Genomic DNA, 25,201 nt, shown 5'->3' with positions numbered 1-25,201 from the left:
TTCACTTCTATGGGGTCTGCGTTGCGTGAAAAACGCACAATATAGAGCATGCTGCGATTTTCACGCAAAACAGAAGTGATGTGTGAAAATCACCGCTCATGTGCACAGCCCCATAGAAATGAATGGGTCCGGATCCAGTGCGGGTGCAATGCGTTCACATCACGCATTGCACCCGCGCAGAAAACTCGCCCGTGTGAAAGAGGCCTAAGGGTCCTATTAAATAGGCAGATATTGTTTTTTTTTTAATTAACGAGAAGCATGCGACAATTTTGCAAGCCATTTGTGTTCAAGAACACACAAAACAATAGCCAAATATTTTTTGCTGTTTGGTAGTTACTTCCATCATTGCTCTTCACCCCTAGAGCATTTACACTGCTAATGACTGGCAGATTTCTGATTACACGAGGGGATGTGGTGCAGACAAACAGAAGATTTGTCCAAACCAGGGAAATTGAACTCTCACACATCATTTGATAATTGCACGCTATTTCAAGTGACAATAACTGCTTAAATTATACAAAAAGTTCAACCGCTAATCACTTACTCTAACAGGCCCTTAAAGCAGACCATACAGGAGATAAAATTTGGCCAATCGCTTGAAAAAAGAGCAAAGTTTGAAAATTTCAGCTTTAGGGCTCATGCACACGGCCGTTGCCCAGCCGTGGCTGTATTGCTGCCCGCATACAAGGGGTCCGCAATACACGGGCATCAACGGGCATTCACTTCAATGGGTCCGCAATCACAGAGATCCTCCCGTTGTGTTTCTGGCCATGCCTCCGCACCGCAAAAAAGGAGGGAATGCAAGTGAATGTGTCCGCGATCCGCACTCAGCTGCCCCACTGTCATGCCGGTGCATTGCGGACCTGCAGCACGGGCACTGATCGCTTACGCTCGCGGGCATGAGCCCTAAATCACATGTATATAGCATGATCAGCAAAATTAGACCAATCATTTGCCAATGTGCTGAAGGAGCAGGGAGTCATTTAAGAAAAATGACTTCCTGGTCAGCCATGTTAGTCTAGCATGTTGCTGGCGGGATCCTTTGAACAAACAATCCCACGGACGACTGGCCGGATGAATCTCTCATGTGTATGCCTGGCTTTAGAACTTGGCTGTTGTATTTCGGGTCCGAGAGAATTGGCCTTAGCATTAGCAGTGTTTCAATGCATCACAAAGGTTTTGACATCATCTGAGAACTATATAACATATTTCACATCAACCATTTCTAAAAACCATTATTGTCACGAGGTTCCTCCGAGTGACAATGGGAGCAGATGTGCTCTTCTACTATGTGGCTGAGCAGGTGTTTCCACTTCACATTTATAACGCATTTGAGGGTTGCCTAAATATCAAATATATGGGTACCACTTATATAGCATATGGATGTCACAGGGACCCTCCTCTATTAACCACAATGCAGCAGGACCATCAATGCATTTAAAATCCATTTATTTACTCATGTTGGTAAAGTTAAGAAATTCTACCAACACATTGGGTCACATCTTTCTGGATTAAAATATTTGCAATAGCTAAATAGCTAGAAATAGCTAAAATGACAATGAAAGGAGAAGTTATCATTATGGGAGATTTCAATCTTCCAGATATAAACTGGAAAACCAAAATAGCAAGTTCTACCAGGAGTACAGATATTCTAAATTCCCTACTGGGGTTATCTCTACAACAAGTGGTTGAGGAGCCAACCCGGAGGGAGGCCATTTTGGATTTGGTATTCACAAACGGGGATTCGGTATATGATGTCATTGTAGGCGAAACCTTGGGATCTAGTGATCACCAGTCAGTGTGGTTTAATATAAGAACTGTGAAAGAGTCCCACCACACAAAAACAAAAGTTTTAGATTTTAGAAAAACAGACTTTTCAAAAATGAAATTAGTCATAAATGAGTCCTTATCAGACTGGAACGGATTACATGGAGTCCAGGAGAAATGGGACTACTTAAAAGGTGCATTATTGAAGGCAACAGAAAATTGCATTAGACTCGTCAGTAAAAGCAAAAAAAGGAGGAGACCAATGTGGTACTCAGCAGAAGTGGCCCAAATCATTAAAAATAAAAAGCTAGCATTTTGTAATTATAAAAAACCCAGAGCAATGAAGATAAGGAAATCTACAAGATTAGGCAGAGAGAGGCCAAGCAAGTTATAAGAACTTCTAAAGCGCAGGCAGAAGAAAAACTAGCTCAGTCTATGAAAAAAGGGGATAAGACATTCTTCAGATATATAAATGAAAAAAGGAAATTAAAACAAGGAATAACTAAATTAAAAACAAAGGACGGAAGGTATGTAGAAGAGAATAAAGGGCTAGCCGACTGCCTTAATGAATACTTCTGTTCAGTTTTTACAAAAGAAAAAGGAGAAGGACCTCCACTAGAAAGAATGACTATTAAATCGTTTGATGCATGTATCTTTACAGAGGAAGATGTTCTAAGTTTGCTGTCTAAGGTGAAGACAGATAAGTCACAGGGGCCTGATGAGATACACCCAAAATTATTAAAAGAGCTTAGTGGTGAGCTGGCAAACCGTTAACAGATTTATTTAACCAATCATTAGTAACAGGAGTCGTCCCGGAAGATTGGAAATTGGCAAATGTCGTGCCCATTCACAAGAAAGGTAGTAGGGAGGAATCGAGCAACTATAGACCAGTGAGTCTGACATCAATAGTAGGCAAATTAATGGAAACCCTATTAAAGGATAGGATTGTGGAACATCTAAAATCCCATGGATTGCAAGATGAAAAACAACATGGGTTTACTTCAGGGAGATCATGTCAAACAAATCTTATAGATTTTTTTGACTGGGTGAATAAAATAATAGACGGTGGAGGTGCAGTAGACATCGCATATCTAGATTTTAGTAAGGCTTTTGACACTGTCCCACATAGAAGACTTATCAATAAACTGCAGTCATTGAGCATGGACTCCCATATTGTTGAGTGGATTAGGCAGTGGCTGAGTGACAGACAACAGAGGGTTGTAGTCAATGGAGAACATTCAAAACAAGGTAATGTTACCAGTGGGGTTCCACAGGGATCTGTACTGGGACCGATTTTGTTTAATATCTTCATAAGTGATATTGCAAAAGGCCTCGCTGGTAAGGTTTGTCTTTTTGCTGATGACACAAAGATATGTAACAGGGTTGATGTTCCTGGAGGGAAACGCCAAATGGAAAAGGATTTAGGAAAACTAGAAGAATGGTCAGAACTCTGGAAACTGAAATTTAATGTGGATAAGTGCAAGATAATGCACCTGGGGCGTAAAAACCCAAGGGCAGAATATAGAATATTTGACACAGTCCTGACCTCAGTATCTGAGGAAAGGGATTTAGGAGTAATTATTTCAGAAGACTTAAAGGTGGGAAGACAATGTAATAGAGCAGCACGAAATGCCAGCAGAATGCTTGGATGTATAGGGAGAGGTATAAGCAGTAGAAAGAGTGAAGTGCTTATGCCGCTGTACAGAACACTGGTGAGACCTCACTTGGAGTATTGTGCGCAGTACTGGAGGCCATATCTCCAGAAGGATATAGATACTCTAGAGAGAGTTCAGAGAAGAGCTACTAAACTAGTACATGGATTGCAGGATAAAACTTACCAGGAAAGGTTAAAGGACCTTAATATGTATAGCTTGGAAGAAAGAAGAGACAGAGGGGATATGATAGAAACTTTTAAATACATAAAGGGAATCAACTCGGTAAAGGAAGAGAGCATATTTAAAAGAAGAAAAACTACCACAAGAGGACACAGTTTTAAATTAGAGGGGCAAAGGTTTAAAAGTAATATAAGGAAGTATTACTTTACTGAGAGAGTAGTGGATGCATGGAATAGCCTTCCTGCAGAAGTGGTAGCTGCAAATACAGTGAAGGGGTTTAAGCATGCATGGGATAGGCATAAGGCCATCCTTCATATAAGATAGGGCCGGGGGCTATCCATAGTATTCAGTATATTGGGCAGACTAGATGGGCCAAATGGTTCTTATCTGCCGACACATTCTATGTTTCTATGTTTCTATGTTTCTATGCAAAAAAGAATTTGGCTAAAATAAAATGTGCGACTTTTTGAAGTTTTCCAGTTTCTACCATTCCTGTTGCTTTTACAAAAAAAAAAAGAAGTGAGCATGGCTTGGTGAGGTGGTGGTGACTCCACAAGACATTTAAGGTAATTTAGACCAGAAAACTGGCTTAAATTATAATGGAAAAGTACACAGGCCTATTACTGCCTCATGAAACACCAGTCTTAACTAAACATGCCCCACTGAGCAGACCACAGTTGTCAAAAGCAGTTCAAGGTGAAATCCTAAAGGTGACCCTACACATTAGATAGGAGTTGGTTGATGGTTTAACTGCCTATCCATGTTCAATAAAGCTGGGCGACAGATTAAAGATCTTTCTGGGAACATTCTATCAAAGAAAGATCTTTCCCCTCAGAAATTATATTTCTTGGAACGAAAGATCTTTTGTCCAACTATTGGAAGAAAATTTGAAACACAGTCGACTTCTTTTCAAACAATAATGGTCGTCATCGGCCAGCTAAAACAATTATGTTTTGTTAAATATGAACCGACAAACTCTTGTTTTGATGAAATTGTCAGTTTTGATCAACTTTCAACTAGTGTGTATGGCCACCTTAAGGGTATGTTCACATGTGCTGGATTTGCCTATGTTAACACAGATTATCTTCTGGAGCACCTGAACAGGGTTACAAAAACCCCATTACCCCAATCAGGGTACTTAGAGAACATCAAGAAATCAGATTGTGCAGTAAACATGGTGGCCACCAAGCATTGTCCCAGGATGTGTACCAACAACACAAATGTATGTAATGTATCTGTGTATGTTTTATAAGGTGTAAGTGGATAAGATATGAACAATGATCGGTGAATAAGATGTCAAACATCACACATCGAAAAGACTAACTTAACATTAAAGGCAAACTTTACACATCCTTGTAATCATGAAGCTACCGCTATCTAAATTTTCTTTGTAAAATAATGTACCTTGCATCAGAAGCTATATTTCATGAGCAAATCCTTACTACACTGACATCTTTATAGCAGTGGTGTAAAAAAATCATTTTAGACTGCATAAAAAAGAGACACCAGAGAGAAACCAAACAACCAGCGGCTGCATTGATAAACTATGACCTGTCTTCTCAGATATAGGTCAAGAATAATTTAAGAGATCTATGCTGAAGAGCAAATGTAAAGTGTAATTCCCTCGATGGACAGAGGATGGGAGTAAGGATAGTATATAGTGTAGAGTGACAAACGCTGTCAACTTCTATTTAGGTGATTGGTATAGTCACAATAGAAGCTACCCTGACACTAATGGAGAAAGAGTAACCTGATTTTACAAGGACAAGTCATGCATCAAGTTGATGAGACTCACATCCTAGGCCACTGGCTATCAGGGGAAGTAAGGAAATCAAGTTGTTTCTCTCAGGTCACAACTTTGTTGTGACTTAAAATAGTCTACTTGGCAAAAGTCTTACATTTCTGAGATGTCAGCAATTCACAGCACAGGAGAATGTCTAAGATGTTGGATCATTTATAAGAAAAACAATGCATGTAAACCCAAAAGAAGATTACAATAGAAGACATGAAATACATCATATTTCTCAAGTCCATTCCTTCCTGGACTGTACTTTGAAAAGATAAAAAAAACTAACAGTAAGAGGTGTCAAAACATTATGGTGAGTGGTGGGCCTAGTAAGGTCCATGAAAAGAAGTTTTCTAGTTATGAAATAAAAGTTTGAATCTCCAACAGGTTGTATTGGGCTGTCTGTCTTATATCCATAATCGTCAGACTGAAGACTTATGCGGTACCAGGCATCAAGTATAGATGTGGCACACCCATGCACAACATTTCAACATCAGTCATTTCACAAGAATAATTGATCAGAAAGGAGATACACCTTGACATTATTGACCTTGGCACAATGCTTTCTTATTATAAAAGCTTTTTCAGATGTTAGTTCAAGTCCTGGTACGTGTATGTATGATCTGCCCATGCAAAAGCAGTCTTTTAGTGAACATCGCAAGTGTTTTCGTCTCCTTGCAAATGCTCCTAAGATATGTACCTCATTGCTATCCCATAAACCAATATTAACCTTCTCAGATTAAGGGTAGAAAGATCTCAGAACAAACCAGCAGCAACCAAGTGCGTAAAACATACTCCAGCTCTGGATATATCATTTCATTACCAGTACGGTCCATAAAATTATAACTTCGACTCATACAGTTCACTAAAAAATAGCGGTAGCTGTATGCCTATATACACTGTATATATGCTGCTATTAATTGCTACCAATACAGTTCACTGATGAAAGCAGGTTCTGCCTTGGATGGTCGCATCAGAGTTCGCAGGAGGGTTGGAGAACTGACGCCTACTGCCATCATGCACAATGGGGAAACGTACAAGACTGACACCGGGTGTTATGTAGTGGGGTGTCACTAGCTAGCATGCCAGTTCCCATTAGGTATTGGTGGAGGGAACATTGACCAGCCTTCTATATGTCCAGGACACTGTAGGACTCTACAGGTCCATACTGTAAGAGCTTGCAATGATATACTGTATCTGTATTAATGAACCATGCCAGAGTGGCAGCCAGTATCACAGCAAGAGGAGATGCCACACAGTATTTAATGTAACCCCGCCCCCCCCCCCCCCCCCCCCCCCCCCCCCCCCCCGCCTCAACATATATCCTGCTACAGAACCCCAAATAAAGGGTGCAGCACTTTGGTTGTGTGATCATTGACCAAGCACCACTAGCAGTTGAACATTAAGTTTGCCAGTTATTGTTTTTTGAAGAGAGAGAGGCAGTGTGTGTATACACTATATATATATACACACACACACACACACACTAGAGATGAGCAAAGTTTTAAAAAATTCAATTTGGCTGCTTTGCCGAATTTTACAAAAGAAATTTACTTTGTGAAGAATTACTATGTCACGAAGTGCATTTCTGTGTAAATAGTGGGTGCAGTGACAGGGAACGGCGATTATGCCGCTCCCATCATTGTACCCTTCAGATGCCGCGTTCATTGCTGATCGCGGCATCCGAGATCCATATTAAAGCATTTTACTGTTTGCAAATTAAAAAAATAAATTAAATACTACTTACTTCATCCATTTGATTGTGAAGAAGCCGCCGCGGCCATCTTGCTTGAAGATCCAGTGGGAAATCTCATGTGGCGACGTCATACATCACTGCACACAAGATTTCGACCAGGATCTTTAAGCCAGATGGCGGCGGCAGGTTCTTCATGCTCAAATGGATGAGGCAGGTATGATTTTTTTTTTATTTTTACTGCCATTTCAGGGAAAATCAATTCGATACTACGAGGAAATTCGGCTTCACGGTTGTATCGATTTTTTTTAATAAAATTCGGTTCAAAGTCCACTTCGTGAACTTTGATTCGCTCAACACTAGTATACACACACCCACGTCCAGGATAGCAGTACTTCCAATAGATAAGGCAGCCAGATGACAGCCAAAAGGTCCTAGATAGAGAGGTCCACTTAAATAAACAAGGGAAAAAAATCGCAGCGCTCGAACTTGAGATACAAAACAATGAAGTGATTATTACTCCATCGGCATGCAATGTTTGAGCTCTGTCCTCAGAGCCTTTCATCAAGTATTGTGAAAGGCTCAGAGAACAAAGCCGAAACGCCGCATGGAAATGTAGCAATAAACATTACTATTTTTTATCTTATTGTCGCCATTGGGGCTCACAATCTAAATTCTACATTAAAGAGGTATTCTGGTTAGAAGTTATTTTGCACAAAATAGGGGATAACTATCAGATTGGTAGCAGTCCTACTGCTGAAACCCCCATCGATCATGAGAAGGGGGCCCTGTACCCTGTGGAGCCCCCCTAAAATGGACAGAGCAGCTGGTGGGAAATGCGCGCTGCCGCTCACTTCATCTCTATGGGAGCTTGGCTATCTCCAGCACAGGGACCCCATTCTCATGATCAGTGGGCGTCCCAGCGGCAGGACTTCTACCAATCTCATAGGATAGGGGAGAACTTGTTATAACTGGAATACCCCTTTAACCCATCTATGTTTTTAGAGTGTGGATGGGACTGAAAGAAATACACAGAAACACAAGAATATAGAAACTATTTGCAGATGTTGCTTGTGGTTGGAATTGAATTCAGGGCTCCACTGCTCCAGAGGAGCTAACTAGTGGTGAGCGAATCGAAGTACCCAAAGTGGACTTCGATACAAATTTCAGGAAAAATGAAATTTGCCGCAAAGCCAAATCAGAATCTTGGGCACTGTGATGTTGTCAGTGATAACGTCACTGCGCCTGGCCAACGTGATGACGTCGCGTCTTCCATCAAGGTGGCCGCAACGGCCTCTCTGCGATCAGATGTATAAGGTGAGAAAGTATTATTTTTTTTTTAACTAGGTTAGCCCCTGAAAGGCGCTTTGTGACTAAGTAATTTGTAAATCAATCAAATTTCTTTGTGAAATCCAGCGAAGCAGGCGAATGTAACTTTTCATAAATTTTCACATCTCTAGCGCTAACCACGCTGATGATGAAAGTAAGTAGGTGCAGATGAGTGTCCTGTGCCTCGTACTGCAGATCAGCTCTTTATACTAAGCACAGGGGTTCGAATGAAAATCTTGGACAACCCATCTAAATCTTACAGCAATTTATCATGGTAACTACTCAGAACTGGCAATTCACCGGGTTAAGGAAACTATTCATGAACTCTGTCTCATTCTGAATGCACCAGAGTACAATTGTCTAAAACAAAGAAGCGTATCGTTCTCATTTCCCCTCCGTTAACTAGCTATGATCAATGAGGAGATAGACATGCAGCCGAGGAGGACAAGGCGGCATGAGGTTGTGAGTGGAGAAGCTGGAGTCAGTGAGCGCTGGAAGCAGCAGCCAGGGCCATCTCAATTACGAGGTGTGGTGATGAAAATGCAGATCTTGCTGCTTTTCCTGTTCCATGAACAAGTGTGCACGTGGGCCCATCATTCATGTAAGAGACAGGAAAGGAGTGGCCGGGCCGCAACAGGGTAAATCCACACCATACACAGTCAGAAAACTGCTCAAACCAAGAAGAATCACAGTGCGTAGAAGTAGCAGGACTGCTTATGTAAGTAATACGTGGACAGCAATGTAAAAGATACACAAAGAAAGGTGACGGGGACTATAGTGTGCATGTCACCCCAGTAACAAAGTGTTGTGCCAACGGCACCCAGCTAGACGTGTTTATTTACACTGTAGGCAGAGGGGACATTAATTATTGTGTGGTAGGCACCTTTCACACAGGAACAAAAATCACTCGTTTCTGACCACTGCCTAATGTAAAACGCCACCAATTACCCGATCGCATCATTTACGCTACACGGCAAGTGCTGATTTTCGGCAGCACATCGCACCATGTGAACAGGGGATTTCTGCTGACAATACACAAATTAAATGCGAGGCAATCCATTGTTCTAATTATCCTTCACCCCCCTCATTTACATATCGGGGCTAATTTGGTAATACTACAAAAAGTCTATTGCTCATACTGGTTTAACAGTTTATTTTTTCCTTGAAACAAGGGCAGACTGGACATAGACTCTAAACTTCTTAGTGTGCCGATGCCTCATTGCCGCCAACCAGTGATTTGGCATTCTCAGAGTTAACATTGGGAAAGCATCCCAGTTAGAAAGTTGGAGCATATGTTATTTACCTATTTTAAAGGGAAGACGTCATGTTTAAACTGTTAAACATTATTTTTAGAATTTTCCCCATCTATTCTGAAGTTTTCACACTAAACCACTAGGCCTAAAATGTCAAGACTTCCTGTCGCATAGTCCAAAAATACAATAGCGGTCGCCCTAGGCCATAGACACAATGGTCAGGAGGGGACCTCACTGATTTCTATGGCAGAATTTTCTAGGCCTCCTCTGTGACCTGTGCAAAAGGCAGGAGGGAGCAGATAAGCTGTGATATTTTCTATTGTGAATGGAGGTGATACCTGTCATTGTAATCCTGCCTTTGACGACATTGTGATGGCTATTCAAACATTACCTCTGCAGAAGGGGAAGTCTCAACATATTATTAGGCCTAGTGGCCAGTGCGAAAACTGCCAGATTTTAAGTATTACAATTTTTTGTAGGTCACCTATAGCACATTCCCTTTTCACAGCCTGTCAAACTTTGCAATAATTATAAATATAAAGGAAGCAGAATGAATAAAACAACTTACAGATACAGTGGAGCTTGGTGTATTCGTTCCATATCCAGATGAGGGCAGAGATGCCAAAGACCAACGGCGTCCCATCTGTCCTGTGGTTTAACAGAAAGAATGCAATAATCAGGGCTTGCTATATAATACCTGCAGGCTCTGGACACAAAAGCACATATATTTTATGCAGTGGTCACTCTAGCTGGCAATACACACTTAGGATTTACAGAATACCCCATAAAATATAACTAAACAGTTGTACTGAAGGCCAAGTAAGAAAATGAATAAATCAGAAGTGTAAATTATTCTGATATTTGTTAAACAGCATTACGGCCAGGAACCTAAATGCAGTAATGTAGGAGATATTGGTAGTTGTGTTCCTTCCATGATTATTTCGTTTTTTAAAGTAACACACCCATATTGTGAGAAAATCTAATAAATAATAGAAAAATGTATCCATCATGATTGTCTATATGGCCGGATAAGTCTACTCCCATTGCAATTGACCTTCATGACTCTACCAGGCAGTCATTTTTATAGGATATAAAAAACAGATATAAAACAGGGTATTTTTTTTGCAGCAGTTAAATACTGCAAAAAAGTATCCACAAGACGGCTGGCTGCCTATGACATACAGATATCTAGTAGCTTAAAGAGAATTTTCTAAAATATTTTCTAAACCTCTTTGTGCCAGAGTAAAATCAGAGGTAGAGCAGGCGCCCAAAGCAAGATACGGCTCTGAGTTCTGCCTGTGTTCATGACAGCCATGTGCACGAGGCTTAAATGGAGAAATGAATGACCTCATGACTGGTCCTTTTGTTTCACTGCCAAATATGAAATAAAGCAAATAATCCACAGTTAAGAAATTACACACACCAAGAGACACCCATCTGTAGACAGCTGTTCCCTCTTTAGTACAGAGCAGTGTACTGGTTCCCTGGACGACATGCCTTCTACACAGACAGCTCTGTGGGGTGGACACGGGTTATCACTGAAGAGATCCAGCTGCTTTATGGAGACTTACATACAGGCAATGCTCCATGGAAAAAATGTATGCAAATTTGCTCTCCTCGAGGAGGACAATAACTATTTCATAGCAGCCAACCAGAGACTGCTCCAAAAGCAAGATATACTCATGTGTAGACGGCCGTTTCTTGGTACTTGCCCCCTAGTTGGACCAAAGTTTTCTTTCATCTGGAGAGAAGCTAATTTGCATATTTTTCATCCTTGGACTACTGCTTGTACAGTATGTAAGGCTAATTTTATACAAGCGTATTCAGTCCGTGAAATGCGCTTTCTGTATCAGAGGCATTTCCCGGGCTGAACGCTGCTCCTGTCAAGTGAACTCAAGGGCAGATTGGCCATAGACGTTACAGAGAAATTTACAGATAAGCTGATGCCCAGGGGCCACCCAAGTTCCACTTTAAGTTCCCAGTCTCACCGCTGATCTACTGAACTGTAGTCACAGCCTTATGTGATACAAGTTCAGTAGATCGGCAGTGAGACTAGTATGCCCAGGGGCCACTTTAATGTTCTTGTCCGCCCCTGAGTGACCTCTTAACACTGTAATTATTTAGGATGTTGTGAATTACAGTCTCGCCGCCGATCTACTGAACTATAGTCACAGCATTATGTGATATCAGTTCAGTAGATCGGCGGTAAGACTGGTATGCCCAGGGGGCCACTTTAATGTCCTAGTCCGCCACTGAGTGAACTCTCAACACTGTAATGATTTAAGATGTTGTGAATTCCAGTCTCACCAAAGATCTACTGAACTGTAGTCACAGCATTATGGGATAACAGTTTAGTAGATCGGCGGTGAGACTGGAATTCACAACATCAAAAATCATTACAATGTTGCGCGTTCCCTTTACAGGAGCAAGTAAAATACAAATATCTCCTGAAATGTCCTATTGTCTTCTGACAATTTTCTCAGCTTTATAACCACAAAAGAACAGAATATTTGTGCAGCAGCATTATGATAATGTAATAAGTGTCATATGAACGGAATGGGCGATAGAAATGGATTGACATGTTGTGTTTATTTAAAACCAGCGCCTACTGTGAGAATTTGCAAATAAACTAGGCATGCAAATTAATAATCATGAAGAATGTGTTATTTTCTAGCCAGCCACCAAACATTAGAAAGCAATTAGACAAGATTAGGATGCTAATTATGCTCTATTGGAAGAAAAATGGTGCCCCATGTACTTTGGACTAAGCCTCTACCTTCGTGCAAATGAAAAATGAGCGGATGCGCTGGGGGAGAAGTTCCTCGGGCTGTCTTGTGGGCTGCTTCCTATGGGGAATGGTGGAGAGAAAAGAATACATATAAATATAGTATAAAGAGGTTACAAATGTAAAAAAAAAAATGCAAAAACAGAAAACCAGAGGTTGCATTATCTTGTACAACACTGACAATGTATATTCTAGCACGGGCTGATGATACTGTTTTACCTGGAAGAAAAACCAATTAGGTCTCATTTTGATCACGAAGATCACTGTGAGAATAATTTTGTCGTAATCTCAATTGATCATTGATTTTCTGGTAAATACAATAAAAATCTGCTAATCCAGAATCCTTAGGGCCCCAAGTCAATTGTTTTGAAGTCCTGAGGCCACCATGATGTGATAGACTTTTGCAACTTTACCATGTCAGTCTTATTTTATAGCATGGGGCCAATGAAGGGCCAAATTCTCATCCATTCCAGACTGTGATATAAACATACATACACATATATAGCCTTCTATACTATCTGTTTAAACAAGCATACTAGTAATACCGGCAGCACTGTGGCTTAGTGGTTAACACTGGTGCCTTGCAGCGCTGGGGTCCTAGGTTCGAATCCGACCTAAGACAACATCTGCATGGAGTTTGTAGGTTCTCCCCGGTTTCCTCCCACACTCCAAAGACAGACTGATGGGGAACTTAGATTGTGAGCCCCATTGTGGACAGTTGGATGATAATGTCTGTAAAGCGCTGCGGAATATAGTAGTGCGTAAATAAATAAATACTTCTCAACAATTAAAGGGCTTGGACACTTTCTGGCTAATATTGATCACTGTGTTTGTGAGATGATTATATGGTACTTACTAATATAGTCTTTGTTAATATTTTGTCCATTTTCTACATCTCAAAAGGTATTCTCCCTTGTATGACAAGTGTTTTGTGCTGCCCACATAGAGGTCCTGTCCATAAGATGGCCGCTGATGGAGGGTTATGTGACCTCCTCCATTCAAATATACAACACGTACACTAAACACCCAACTTTGCAAGTACAGATGTCGGATGTGGTGTATTTGGGTGGAGAAGGCTAAGTGATGTGCCATCAGCAGCCATCTTACAGACAGGTCTTTTGTGTGGACAGCACAGAGGATTTGCCCAACAAGGGGACATGGCTTTTGGAATATAGCAAAATATATACATAAAAAATATAGAAAATAAAGAAAATCAATAAAGGCTATATTCAGGTCATATAGTCATCTTAGGCTGGGTTCACATTACTGTTTAGCTTTCTGTTCTTCTGATCTGTCAGGAGAAAAAAAAATGGATCCTGTTGCATCAGTTGCCATTTATTTGAGCCATTTTCATCTGAGATCGGTTTTTTAGACGGGAAAAATAGTACTGCATGCGGGGCTTTTTTTCCCATGTAAAAAAAAAAAAAACGTATCTGAGACGGAAATGGCTCAAACGGAGGGCAACAGATGCAAACAGGACAACAGATGCACCGACAGACCAAGGCTGTCGGTGCGGTTTTTTGCAAGAGGATGACTTTGCTTCAATTTCCAGTTCTTTGAGGATTTTTAAAGTATCCGAAGACGTCCTATACCGCTTTAAAGGTTTGCATTCACTAACTACTCAAAAAGTGGACTACACCTGTGTCACTATTGCCGCAAATCAAGGTAAAACCTTGTAACATCTACTGCTGCCGGCCTGACAGGCTAAGGCAATTACCAGCTCAGCTCAGCTCAACCAGCTTCCGTTGGTCTGACGGCTTCAGACGCCTGCGTCACTAACCCAGCGATTCGTTACCTGGCTGGACACGTGAGACGCTGAGTGAGCTTGTCTGAAATCTTGCTCCGCAAGCGAAAAAGTAAGTGGAGCACTGCCTAACAGTTGCGGCTAAGATCTGTTACAGGTTATGTGAATGCAGAACCTCTCTGATGAGAATACAGCAAGGACATTTTGTAATCTTTGTTTGAACTTTTGTTTCAATCACCTGGCAAATTGCCATCCATGTCCTGGACATACAAGCGGTTCATTTGAATATCTCTTGCAGCCTCACTCTAGCCATTTGGTCCTATTAGGAGTACTCCAGATATATAGGATTGTGCGTGAGCTCCGCACTTATACACCTATATTTACACATGTATGCATGTATGTATGTTGTATGATGGTACAAGTCATTTAATTTAGTGTATTAATAAAAAAATTTAATGCAAACTACTGTGAGCCAGCCTATATTTCTATTGATTTGATCTCTTTTTTTCAGCTGGTAACTGAAAGGCTGAGCTCAGTAGTTTGCTGGTGGAGCCTTTTCTTATTTGATAATAGTTTCATATAGTCATCTTAGGCTGGGTTCACATTACTGTTTAGCTTTTGTTCTTCTGATCTGTCAGGAGAAAAAAAATGGATCCTGTTGCATCAGTTGCCATTTATTTGAGCCATTTTCATCTGAGATCGGTTTTTTTAGACGGGAAAAATAGTACAGCATGCGGGGCTTTTTTTCCCATGTAAAAAAAACAACAAAACGTATCTGAGACGGAAATGGCTCAAACGGAGGACAACAGATTTTTTTTTTTTTTTTTTACAGGATTCAATTTTTTTTTCCTCTCTACTTCTTCTGATAGATCAGAAGAACGGAAAGCTAAACGGTGATATTCAAAAGAAGCCAGAAAGTGGGCAATCCCTTTGGCCCCTTTCACACGAGCGAGTTTTCCGCACGGGTGCAATGCGTGACGTGAACGCGTAGCACCCGCACTGAATCCTGACCCATTTCTTTCAATGGGTCTGTGTACATGAGTGGTTTTTTTTCACGCATCAGTTCTGCATTGCGTGAAAAACGCAGCATGTTCTATATTCTACGTTTTTCACGCAGCCCTGGCCCCATAGAAGTGAATGGGGCTTCAGTGAAAAACGCAACGCATCTGGAAGCAAGTGTGGATGCAATACATTTTTCACTGATGGTTGCTAGGAGATATTTGTAAACCTTCAGTTTTTTATCATGCGCGTGAAAAACGCATCAATGCGCATTTCACCCGCACGATAAAAACTGAACAACTGAACGCAATCGCAAACAAAACTGACTGAACTCGCTTGCAAAGTGGTGCGAGTTTTCCTGAACACATCCGGACCTAATCCGTATCGTTCGTGTGCAAGAGGCCTTTAAGTGCAGCCCTAACTGAACTGTCCTACCCCTAACCTGGCAGAAACTCTCTTTTTCTTACACATTTCTATACAATCACGTTTTTACATTCTGGTTTACATAACAGAACTGCAAAAAAAATAAAAACCTTAGGTGGGCATGCTAGGTGTAGTAAGCACTATCATGGGGTCTACAGGTGCACAAAAACACACTTTACAAATACTCCTAGAAGGACCCCTGAGCCTGACTAGTTGCAGATTATCAAGGCAATGTATCTGATAATCCAGTATGGAACAATTTACTGTATTTCATGCCAGATTATGGGGATCTCTGGACCACTGGTTGGCAGATTATAAGAAATGTTATTATAATGAATGCTGTGCTTGTTGGCAGGCACCAGTTTGTGCTGGCATCATGAAAAGAGCATACATTTGGTTAGGAACACTACTTCAGGAAAAGCGTTCTGGTGTATACGCCAAAGGCATCCATATCGCTACATTCGCCCAAAGGCCAATCTTTTATCCTCTGCAGATACATCTGTATCGCTTATAATGTGTGGAATAGCATAGTTGCATAGGCTATTCAGCACAAAGGTATACAGTTAAAAAAATAAAAAGTAACAGGCACTATATATATATATATTTTTTTTTATTACCGAAATATCCCAATGTATGTCTAGACAATGGGATACGTCACAGTCATGCATCCAGATATCCTGCCAAAGAAAACCTCCAATATACCTCCATCTTAACATGATGTGAACAGAGGCCAATATATGTCGGCATGCATGTGTATATGAACCCTGTTTTACATCAGGTAAGAAGTGTGACCGCATGGAAACAATCATTATATACAAGCTTTTCAATTGAATGTATAGGTTAACACAAAGATGAAGGACAGTACTAGTACTGTGGAAATCTGTAGAGTTCCAACACATAAATTCACAGTGGTTACGCCCTGTGAAAACATACATTCATTTCTAGGGTATCGTGTACATTTTTCTTTAGTAATTCAAACCTTTTCATTTTATTTTCTGTAGAGGATCATGGGGGTAACCCTCCTGCCTTAGCTGCTGGGAACAGCACTTAAAGATGTGCTTGCATCAGCCACATGAACCACAGGTCCAATGGACAGGAGATCACTCTGACATCTAAGGGAGAGCTTTCTAGACATGTTCTGTGACCTATGCAGAGGTCCTTGTACAGGGAGGGGGAGTAAACAAGCAGTCATCAGCATTTATTGTGAATAGTGGATCCTAAATTATGTATACAAATGCTTTATCTGCTATTATAATCCTGCCTGTGATGACAAGGAGATGACTGCTGAGAAGTGATCTCTAGAAAACAAGGATTGCCAGCCAATTATTAGGCTCAATAGGCAGCGTGAGAAGTGAAGGAATTAAAGATTTCTTTAAAAAATAGATAATGGCATGAAAAATTTATAAACATTAACAAAAATTCTCAAATATGTTGAACATGAAAACTTTATTTAAACAATAGGTCATTTTCTGACAACGTGTATTTCAATTTTAAGAAAAAATAAAATCGTAGGCACATTTTTATTTATTACAATACCAACCAGAAGTGGGCGTTTGCAGGCTGTCCCTGAACTTATGGACAGGTAGCAAGTAGCATTCAGTGTATACAGCACATGTCCACACGATGTGCTAGAAGAGCATCATTCTGAAGTACAGATGTGCACGTCAGACTAAAAGACCAGCTCATATACACTGCTCAAAAAAATAAAGGGAACACTTAAACAACACAATGTAACTCCAAGTCAATCACACTTCTGTGAATCAAACTGTCCACTTAGGAAGCAACACCTGAGTGACAATTAATTTCACATGCTGATGTGAAAATGGGATAGACAACAGGTGGAAATTATAGGCAATTAGCCAAGACACCCCCAATAAAGGAGTGGTTCTGCAGGTGGTGACCACAGACCACTTCTCAGTTCCTATGCTTCCTGGCTGATTGTTTTGGTCACTTTTGAATGCTGGCGGTGCTTTCACTCTAGTGGTAGCATGAGACGGAGTCTACAACCCACACAAGTGGCTCAGGTAGTGCAGCTTATCCAGGATGGCACATCAATACGAGCTGTGGCAAGAAGGTTTGCTGTGTCTGTCAGCGTAGTGTCCAGAGCATGGAGGCGCTACCAGGAGGACAGGCCAGTATATCAGGAGACGTGGAGGAGGCCCGTAGGAGGGCAACAACCCAGCAGCAGGACGCTACCTCTGCCTTGTGCAAGGAGGAACAGGAGGAGCACTGCCAGAGCCCTGCAAAATGACCCTCCAGCAGGCCACAAATGTGCATGTGTCTGCTCAAACGGTCAGAAACAGACTCCATGAGGGTGATATGACGGGCCCGACGTCCACAGGTGGGGGTTGCGCTTACAGCCCAACACCGTGCAGGACGTTTGGCATTTGCCAGAGAAACACCAAGATTGGCAAATTCGCCACTGGCGCCCTGTGCTCTTCAAAGATGAAAGCAGGTTCACACTGAGCACATGTGACAGACGTGACAGAGTCTGGAGACGCCGTGGAGAACATTCTGCTGCCTGCAACATCCTCCAGCATGACCGGTTTGGCATTGGGTCAGTAATGGTGTGGGGTGGCATTTCTTTGGAGGGCCGCACAGCCCTCCATGTGCTCGCCAGAGGTAGCCTGACTGCCATTAGGTACCGAGATGAGATCCTCAGACCCCTTGTGAGACCATATGCTGGTGCGGTTGGCTCTGGGTTCCTCCTAATGCAAGACAATGCTAGACCTCATGTGGCTGGAGTGTGTCAGCAGTTCCTGCAAGACGAAGGCATTGATGCTATGGACTGGCCCGCCCGTTCCCCAGACCTGAATCCAATTGAGCACATCTGGGACATCATGTCTCGCTCTATCCACCAATGTCACGTTGCACCACAGAGACTGTCCAGGAGTTGACAGATGCTTTAGTCCAGGTCTGGGAGGAGATCCCTCAGGGGACCGTCCGCCACCTCATCAGGAGCATGCACAGGCGTTGTAGGGAGGTCATACAGGCAAGTCGAGGCCACACACACTACTGAGCCTCATTTTGACTTGTTTTAAGGACATTGCATCAAAGTTGGATCAGCCTGTAGTGTGTTTTTCCATGGGTTGAAAAATTTGATTTTAATTTTTGTGTGATTTTGTTGTCAGCACATTCAACTATGTAAAGAACAAAGTATTTCAGAAGAATATTTAATTAATTCAGATCTAGGATGTGTTATTTTTGTGTTCCCTTTATTTTTTTGAGCAGTGTACAATATATGCTTGAAGAAAATCATTCATATGTTAAAAATACTATGTTCCCCAATCATCTAGCAGTGGTGCTCATTAATTGAGATACTTTAGCATATTTGATTAATGCACTAGACCATCCCTGGGGTCTAATGATTCCTGTTACTTGGTGTCCATTTATACATCTATTTATCACCATCTGTTGGAAGCAGATCACCGCGTCCTGTACTTTTGCAATGACTTTGTGAAGAGACAGAATTGTGAATAGATTAACACATCCAGTGAAAGTCATCTGTGTCATCCCGAAGGAGGTGACAGCTAGACCTGCTGACTGCAACAAAGACAAACAAAAAAAAACGACCTCAAACTCTTTTGAACAATATCCTGCTGATGAGAAAAAGCACTAAATATAGAAAATACTGCGATGTCAGAGAATCTAAAGACCCCCACCAAAAACAGTGATATATTATGGGGTGCCCAACATATGCATAATGGCAGGAGCTAGGACCCAAAGCCATAGGGGATTGGCAATGCTTTGCAAATGGAGCATCACCTTGGTAAATGTCCACCAAGATTTCCCATTTATTTAAATTAAGATATAATGTTGGTTGCCTGCAGCCACCACTAGAGGGAGCTAATTGATACTTGTCAACAGTCAAGATTCTGCTGGACAATCCTGCAAATCAGGCTGTAAAGTGGTGGACTTACGCAATACTATTCCAAAGTGGGAATGTTGTGGTTGATCCAAGGGTTGGGGCTTAAATGTCATATTGCATATATTCATACATTAAAAATAATACTACAACAGCAGTAGTAGAAAGTGGCAACTGTCGACCTAAGCAACTTGACTGATTTCTAGGTGTAGGAAATAAAGGGACCCTTAACGTGCCCATACACATTCAATATAGCTGTCAACCAGACACTCACTTGGCTGAACACCATCACTCCTGACTCCTCCTAATATACATACAGTACATGTTCTGTTTTGCTGAGCATGCATGTGTTTATAATGGGGAGAGAGGAGAAAGCTACTGTCAGACACTTCTGATGGCATCTCATCCCCCAACCAGGCACAGAAATTCAATGTTCCTGATATTTCTTATTCCTGACCTCATCTGTTCAGAAAGAGTTGGGAGCTCCTCATATACATTATATTGTTGCCCGATCCCACTGAAAATGGTGGTTTGGGACGACCATAGTCCAATGTGTATGGTTGACAATGTTATCTTTATTTGCACTGCAGTTAAAAGCAATATATTATTCCTCCATTTAACGGGCTTCATATATCTCTGCAGGAGCTCTTATTCAAGTTTGGACCCACCATGACATAATATGCTTATCTTCCTTTGATAAAATACATTAAATCTCAGCTCAATAATAATGTAAAGATTTATTTTCTAAATTCAATCTATTTGCATTTAACTTAAAAGAGGAAGGCAAAAATGATAATGGAAACAAATACTGTAATTATGTTTAATTCCATAGCCGGAAGCTAAATACCATCCTAACCTAATATTGCCTGACAGTCATCATTTGTCTGGAGAACACTTGTTAACTTTACGTTGGGGGAAGGGAAAGGAAAGCATGTAAGGATCAGCTAAGCATAAAAAAAAAATAATAATAATTGCAAAAACTTCTGTGTTCATACTTTGTGATAAACGCATCTGCAGGTGCAGTGTATCGCTACAAAAAGTTGCAGTGTATCCCAAGTCTCAAGGTGCTCGATTTATCATCTAGCATCAACCACTGTGATAATTCTGCCAACTTTCTAGAATGTCTGGTCTAATGTGAAACTCAGAAACTATTAGGGACCCAACCCACACGAACCACATTTTAACCAGCAAAAAAAAAAAAAGAATACAGCTCAAAATTTTGATTTTTTTTTGCGGCATAATTTCAGTGCAATTCTGGCATAATCTGTCTCAAAGTAAGCCAACAATAGTTGGTATAGAGTTCGGACTCATGCACACAAACGTGTGACACCAAAGCCGGGCATTGGGACTGCAGTGCTTCTCTGGCCTTCCGCTCCGTATCTTTCGGATTGTGGATACCTGTGATACCGTGAGCGCACGGCCGATCTAGTGCAGGTCTAGACAGCCTGTTTACGCTTATGCCATCTTTAAGATTACTAGATCTGAGCTCAGTGAAAAATCAGGAAACAAGGATAGATCACTATGGTTATGGATTTACTAGGACTGAGGATCTGGTGAGCACATGCAAAAAAATAAACCAAAATGTCTTCGGTTAAGATATTCGTCTTAAATAGTGCATCCATTTAAATAATTTACTCCCCCCCCCCAATGTAATACTATATATATATATATATATATATATATATATATATATATACACACACACTCTCACCTAAAGAATTATTAGGAACACCTGTTCTATTTCTCATTAATGCAATTATCTAGTCAACCAATCACATGGCAGTTGCTTCAATGCATTTAGGGGGGTAGTCCTGGTCAAGACAATCTCCTGAACTCCAAACTGAATGTCAGAATGGGAAAGAAAGGTGATTTAAGCAATTTTGAGCGTGGCATGGTTGTTGGTGCCAGGCGGGCCGGTCTGAGTATTTCACAATCTGCTCAGTTACTGGGATTTTCATGCAAAACCATTTCTAGGGTTTACAAAGAATGGTGTGAAAAGGGAAAAACATCCAGTATGCGGCAGTCCTGTGGGCAAAAATGCTTTGTGGATGCTAGAGGTCAGAGGAGAATGGGCCGACTGATTCAAGCTGATAGAAGAGCAACGTTGACTGAAATAACCACTCGTTACAGCCAAGGTATGCAGCAAAGCATTTGTGAAGCCACAACACGCACAACCTTGAGGCGGATGGGATACAACAGCAGAAGACCCCACCGGGTACCACTCATCTCCACTACAAATAGGAAAAAGAGGCTACAATTTGCACGAGCTCACCAAAATTGGACTGTTGAAGACTTTGGGATGTGGTGGAACGGGAGCTTCGTGCCCTGGATGTGCATCCCTCAAATCTCCATCAACTGCAAGATGCTATCCTATCAATATGGGCCAACATTTCTAAAGAATGCTATCAGCACCTTGTTGAATCAATGACACGTAGAATTAAGGCAGTTCTGAAGGCAAAAAGGGGTCCAACACCGGTATTAGTATGGTGTTCCTAAAAATTCTTTAGGTGAGTGTATATATATATGTAAAAAAGGACAAGGCAGCACTCCACACCAGAGTGCTGCCTTGGCCTTTTTTACATATATCTAATAGGATCAGGTCCTTGGTCTGCTTCAAGGAATTGCACCGTTTTTGGATTTGTGTGCTGCTCATCAATATATATATATATATATATATATATATATATATATATATACACACACACACACACATACACAAACACCTATATATATATATATATATATATATATACACACACACACACACACACATAATTGTTAAATGTATAAAAAAATAAATCAAAGGAAAAAATGCAGAAAATAAAGCTGCACATACCTATACACATACAAAGCCCATGTCAGATAAGAGAAAAAAAAATCTGATATGTGACCTTCATCTTCCAGCATTTTGCACTCTGCATTCATCCACCCATCTGCAAGTTAATGCCCGAGAGACTTTTAAATGAAAACTGGTGCCAGTGAATTCCCTGCCCATATGTGCTAGGCTCGCTTATTACTTAAATCCTGCTGTTCCCAGGGATTTTTTTGGCTGTTGTATGTATTCAGTTGTGCGATAATGTCGATATACTGCAGGGATTACGGTTAATATTTGTGACCCGCTAAAGTAACACTAAGTGGCGGGCAGGTAATTAACTCAGTCTTCCTGGGGGAGAAGTGGCGAAATGAATAGGTAATCAGCATAGCAAACTGGCGCTCCCCACCATTGCCACACACAGGGTGCCTCATTTGGGAAGTCGTTATTGTTAAGAAATGGATATCTAGATTAATTAAACGGTTTCATTGTTTGGTAATTAGATGAGCAAAGTAGTACATCTTCACTTTAGAGGGAAGAAATGCAAATCTTTTTGAAAAGACATATGTTGATCTCACTCCGTTCATTATTAATGCACTTTTAATAGCTGTCTACGGTGGGGGGAAAAACAAGTGTTTGCGATGCACCGAATGCACATTAGCACCAAGGGAATAAGAGGATTAATTATAATTGATATTGTAAACTGCTGGCAACTACGACGGTAGAAATTCTAAATAATGAGAGGTGGCCGAGCCCACTTCAAATGATACCAAAATCAGCCCCTTGCAGGTATAACATGCCAGGAAATGGCATGGTCATATACATATCTCCCATGCAGAGGATGTAAATGAATGTGTGCTCTGTTTATGATGACGGGCGGTAATCCAGCACTGACAATGGCAGCATGTTCCAGTAGGTTCTACAAGGGAAGGAGAATCTACTGTGTTCATTCTTCAGCTGGCGATAGACATGGCTTCAAGATTGTCAGTGGTCATCCTCAATTCCCCCATTAAAGGAGTATCCTCAAAGGATATTTATGGCATATTGATAGGACATGTAAGTAAATGTCCGATAGGTGTGGGTACCATCTCTGGGACCTGCTTGTAACTCAAGAACAGGGCCACAAAGTAAGTGGTGAGAAAGCCACGCATGCATGGTCACCCCTCCCTTTCATTGCAATGGCTCGAGTCCCATAGCAGTGAATAAAGAGGTGGCCACACATGCATGGCTTGCTCTCCATTCGTTGCTATGAGATTTCCAAAAATAGTCAAGCACACTGGCTTAGCTATTTTTGGAAGTCCCAAACCAATGAATAGGGAGGACACCACGCATGTGTGGCGTTCTCTCCATTCGCAGCGGGGGCCGCGTTCTTCAGATATGAGCAAGCCCCAGAGGTCCAATCTATATGCCATAAATATTGAGATAGTCTCATTACCCCACAAGAGCAGGAGGTAAAAGCTGGCACTCGCCATATTCTTTAGTAGGCTCTCCCCTATGCACATGCATACTTGGCTGAGTGTGCCTGCGTTATGAATGAGCATAGGGTAGTAGGCCGTTGTCAGACACCACTTTTTAAACAGAATCTGGCCTAGCAATCAGCTGATCTTCGGGCCCCTTCTATGGGTGATCAGCGGGGGTACCAGAAGTCAGATTCCCACCGATCAGATATTATAGGTCATCAATATTTAAGGCCTGGAAAACAGCTTTAATATACATCCTCTTTAACTACATACATGGGCCTCGGTGTACGACAGCTTCACTGAAAAGACAAAAGGTCTGTAACTTGAAACTTTTGCAAAACTCCCTGCATGGCCTGACAGTCGTAGTAATCAGACAGTATTGATTTGATCTATTTTCCCTGCAGAGAAGAAAAACATTCCTAGAGAAAAGCTTGGGGAACGTTTTCTTTCTTCTCCCTGGGATATGCATATAAAAAAACTACAGAAAACAAACAAAAGGTTAAAAAAGACAACCGTATATGAAAATGTGTAAGTTTCTCATTTCTAGCAGTAAATCAGACATAAAACAGACACATGGCCGATGCAGACGGAATCATGGATGCATTTTACGAGAAGTTACAGAGGAAGCTCCACCGTAGTAACTGCAGATGAGCATATGGTTGTGAGGGAGACACGATAATAGCACAGTGATATATGCATTATATAAGAAGCAATAAAGAGGGCAGCATAATGTAATATTATAACAGACTGAGATACAAGCACTGGCAAACACTGAGGAGCATACAATGATTCAGTATGTAACAGCAAACATCTAGCTAGAAGCTTTTGAGCTCCGGTTGTCATTTGTCATCTATTATACTTCTGATCTCTTGAAGGACGTTTGTAGCATCTCATGCACAAAAGCCCAAGTACGACTGCAACCTAACATCCAGCGTGGAGAAAGCAATTTATTATATATAAAAAAATAATTAAAAAAAAGACTGCAACCACAAGGAGAACAGGATATTTGTGAGAGCCCTTAAAGAGCATCTGTCAGCAAGATCAACTTTATTACACCAGGCATACAGCCTGCTTGGGTTGATCATGCTGATAAAAACAATACCCTGATTATGACAGTACATTGAGTTTTTATTCATATGCAAATAAGCTTACTGGAGCATTGAGGGGCTGGCCAGAGCACTCTGAGCACCAGAGTCTTCTTATGCCTGAGCCATGTGCCCCAGCCTTGGTGCTTGCGCAGTGGATCTTCTGCTGCTCTCTAAAGCAGCACTGAGACCAGGAGGCAGCACAGGCGCAAGATGGCAGGTTGCTCAGTTGGAGAGCACCAGAAGATGCACTGCGTAAGTGCTGAGACTGGGATACATGGTGCGGGCATAAGACTAGGTTAGACCGTCTGTGGCCAATTTTATAAACGCGATTGTGCTAATTTGAATTTTTTTTGCAGGTACTG

The 25,201-nt window shown here is 41.3% G+C and overlaps 1 protein-coding gene across 4 annotated transcripts in view; it reads right to left on the bottom strand.

Annotated features, from left to right (window-relative positions):
* Positions 1-25,201, bottom strand: part of LOC120992394 (microtubule-associated serine/threonine-protein kinase 4-like) — a 301,883-nt gene that overhangs the window by 89,726 nt on the left and 186,956 nt on the right. For all 4 annotated transcript variants that reach the window (XM_040421360.1, XM_040421359.1, XM_040421358.1 and 1 more), the window contains 2 exons: positions 12,440-12,509; positions 10,232-10,311 (listed from right to left, as the gene is read on the bottom strand). In XM_040421360.1, coding sequence (XP_040277294.1) covers positions 10,232-10,306 — 75 coding nt within the window. In that variant the 5' untranslated portion in view covers positions 10,307-10,311; positions 12,440-12,509. The remainder of the gene's footprint in view (positions 1-10,231; positions 10,312-12,439; positions 12,510-25,201) is intronic.

The sequence above is a fragment of the Bufo bufo genome, chromosome 2, assembly GCF_905171765.1.
Source record: "Bufo bufo chromosome 2, aBufBuf1.1, whole genome shotgun sequence".
NCBI classification, from domain to species: domain Eukaryota; kingdom Metazoa; phylum Chordata; class Amphibia; order Anura; family Bufonidae; genus Bufo; species Bufo bufo.
Note: the sequence above shows the minus strand (reverse complement) of the source record. Positions and strands in the feature narration are given on the sequence as shown.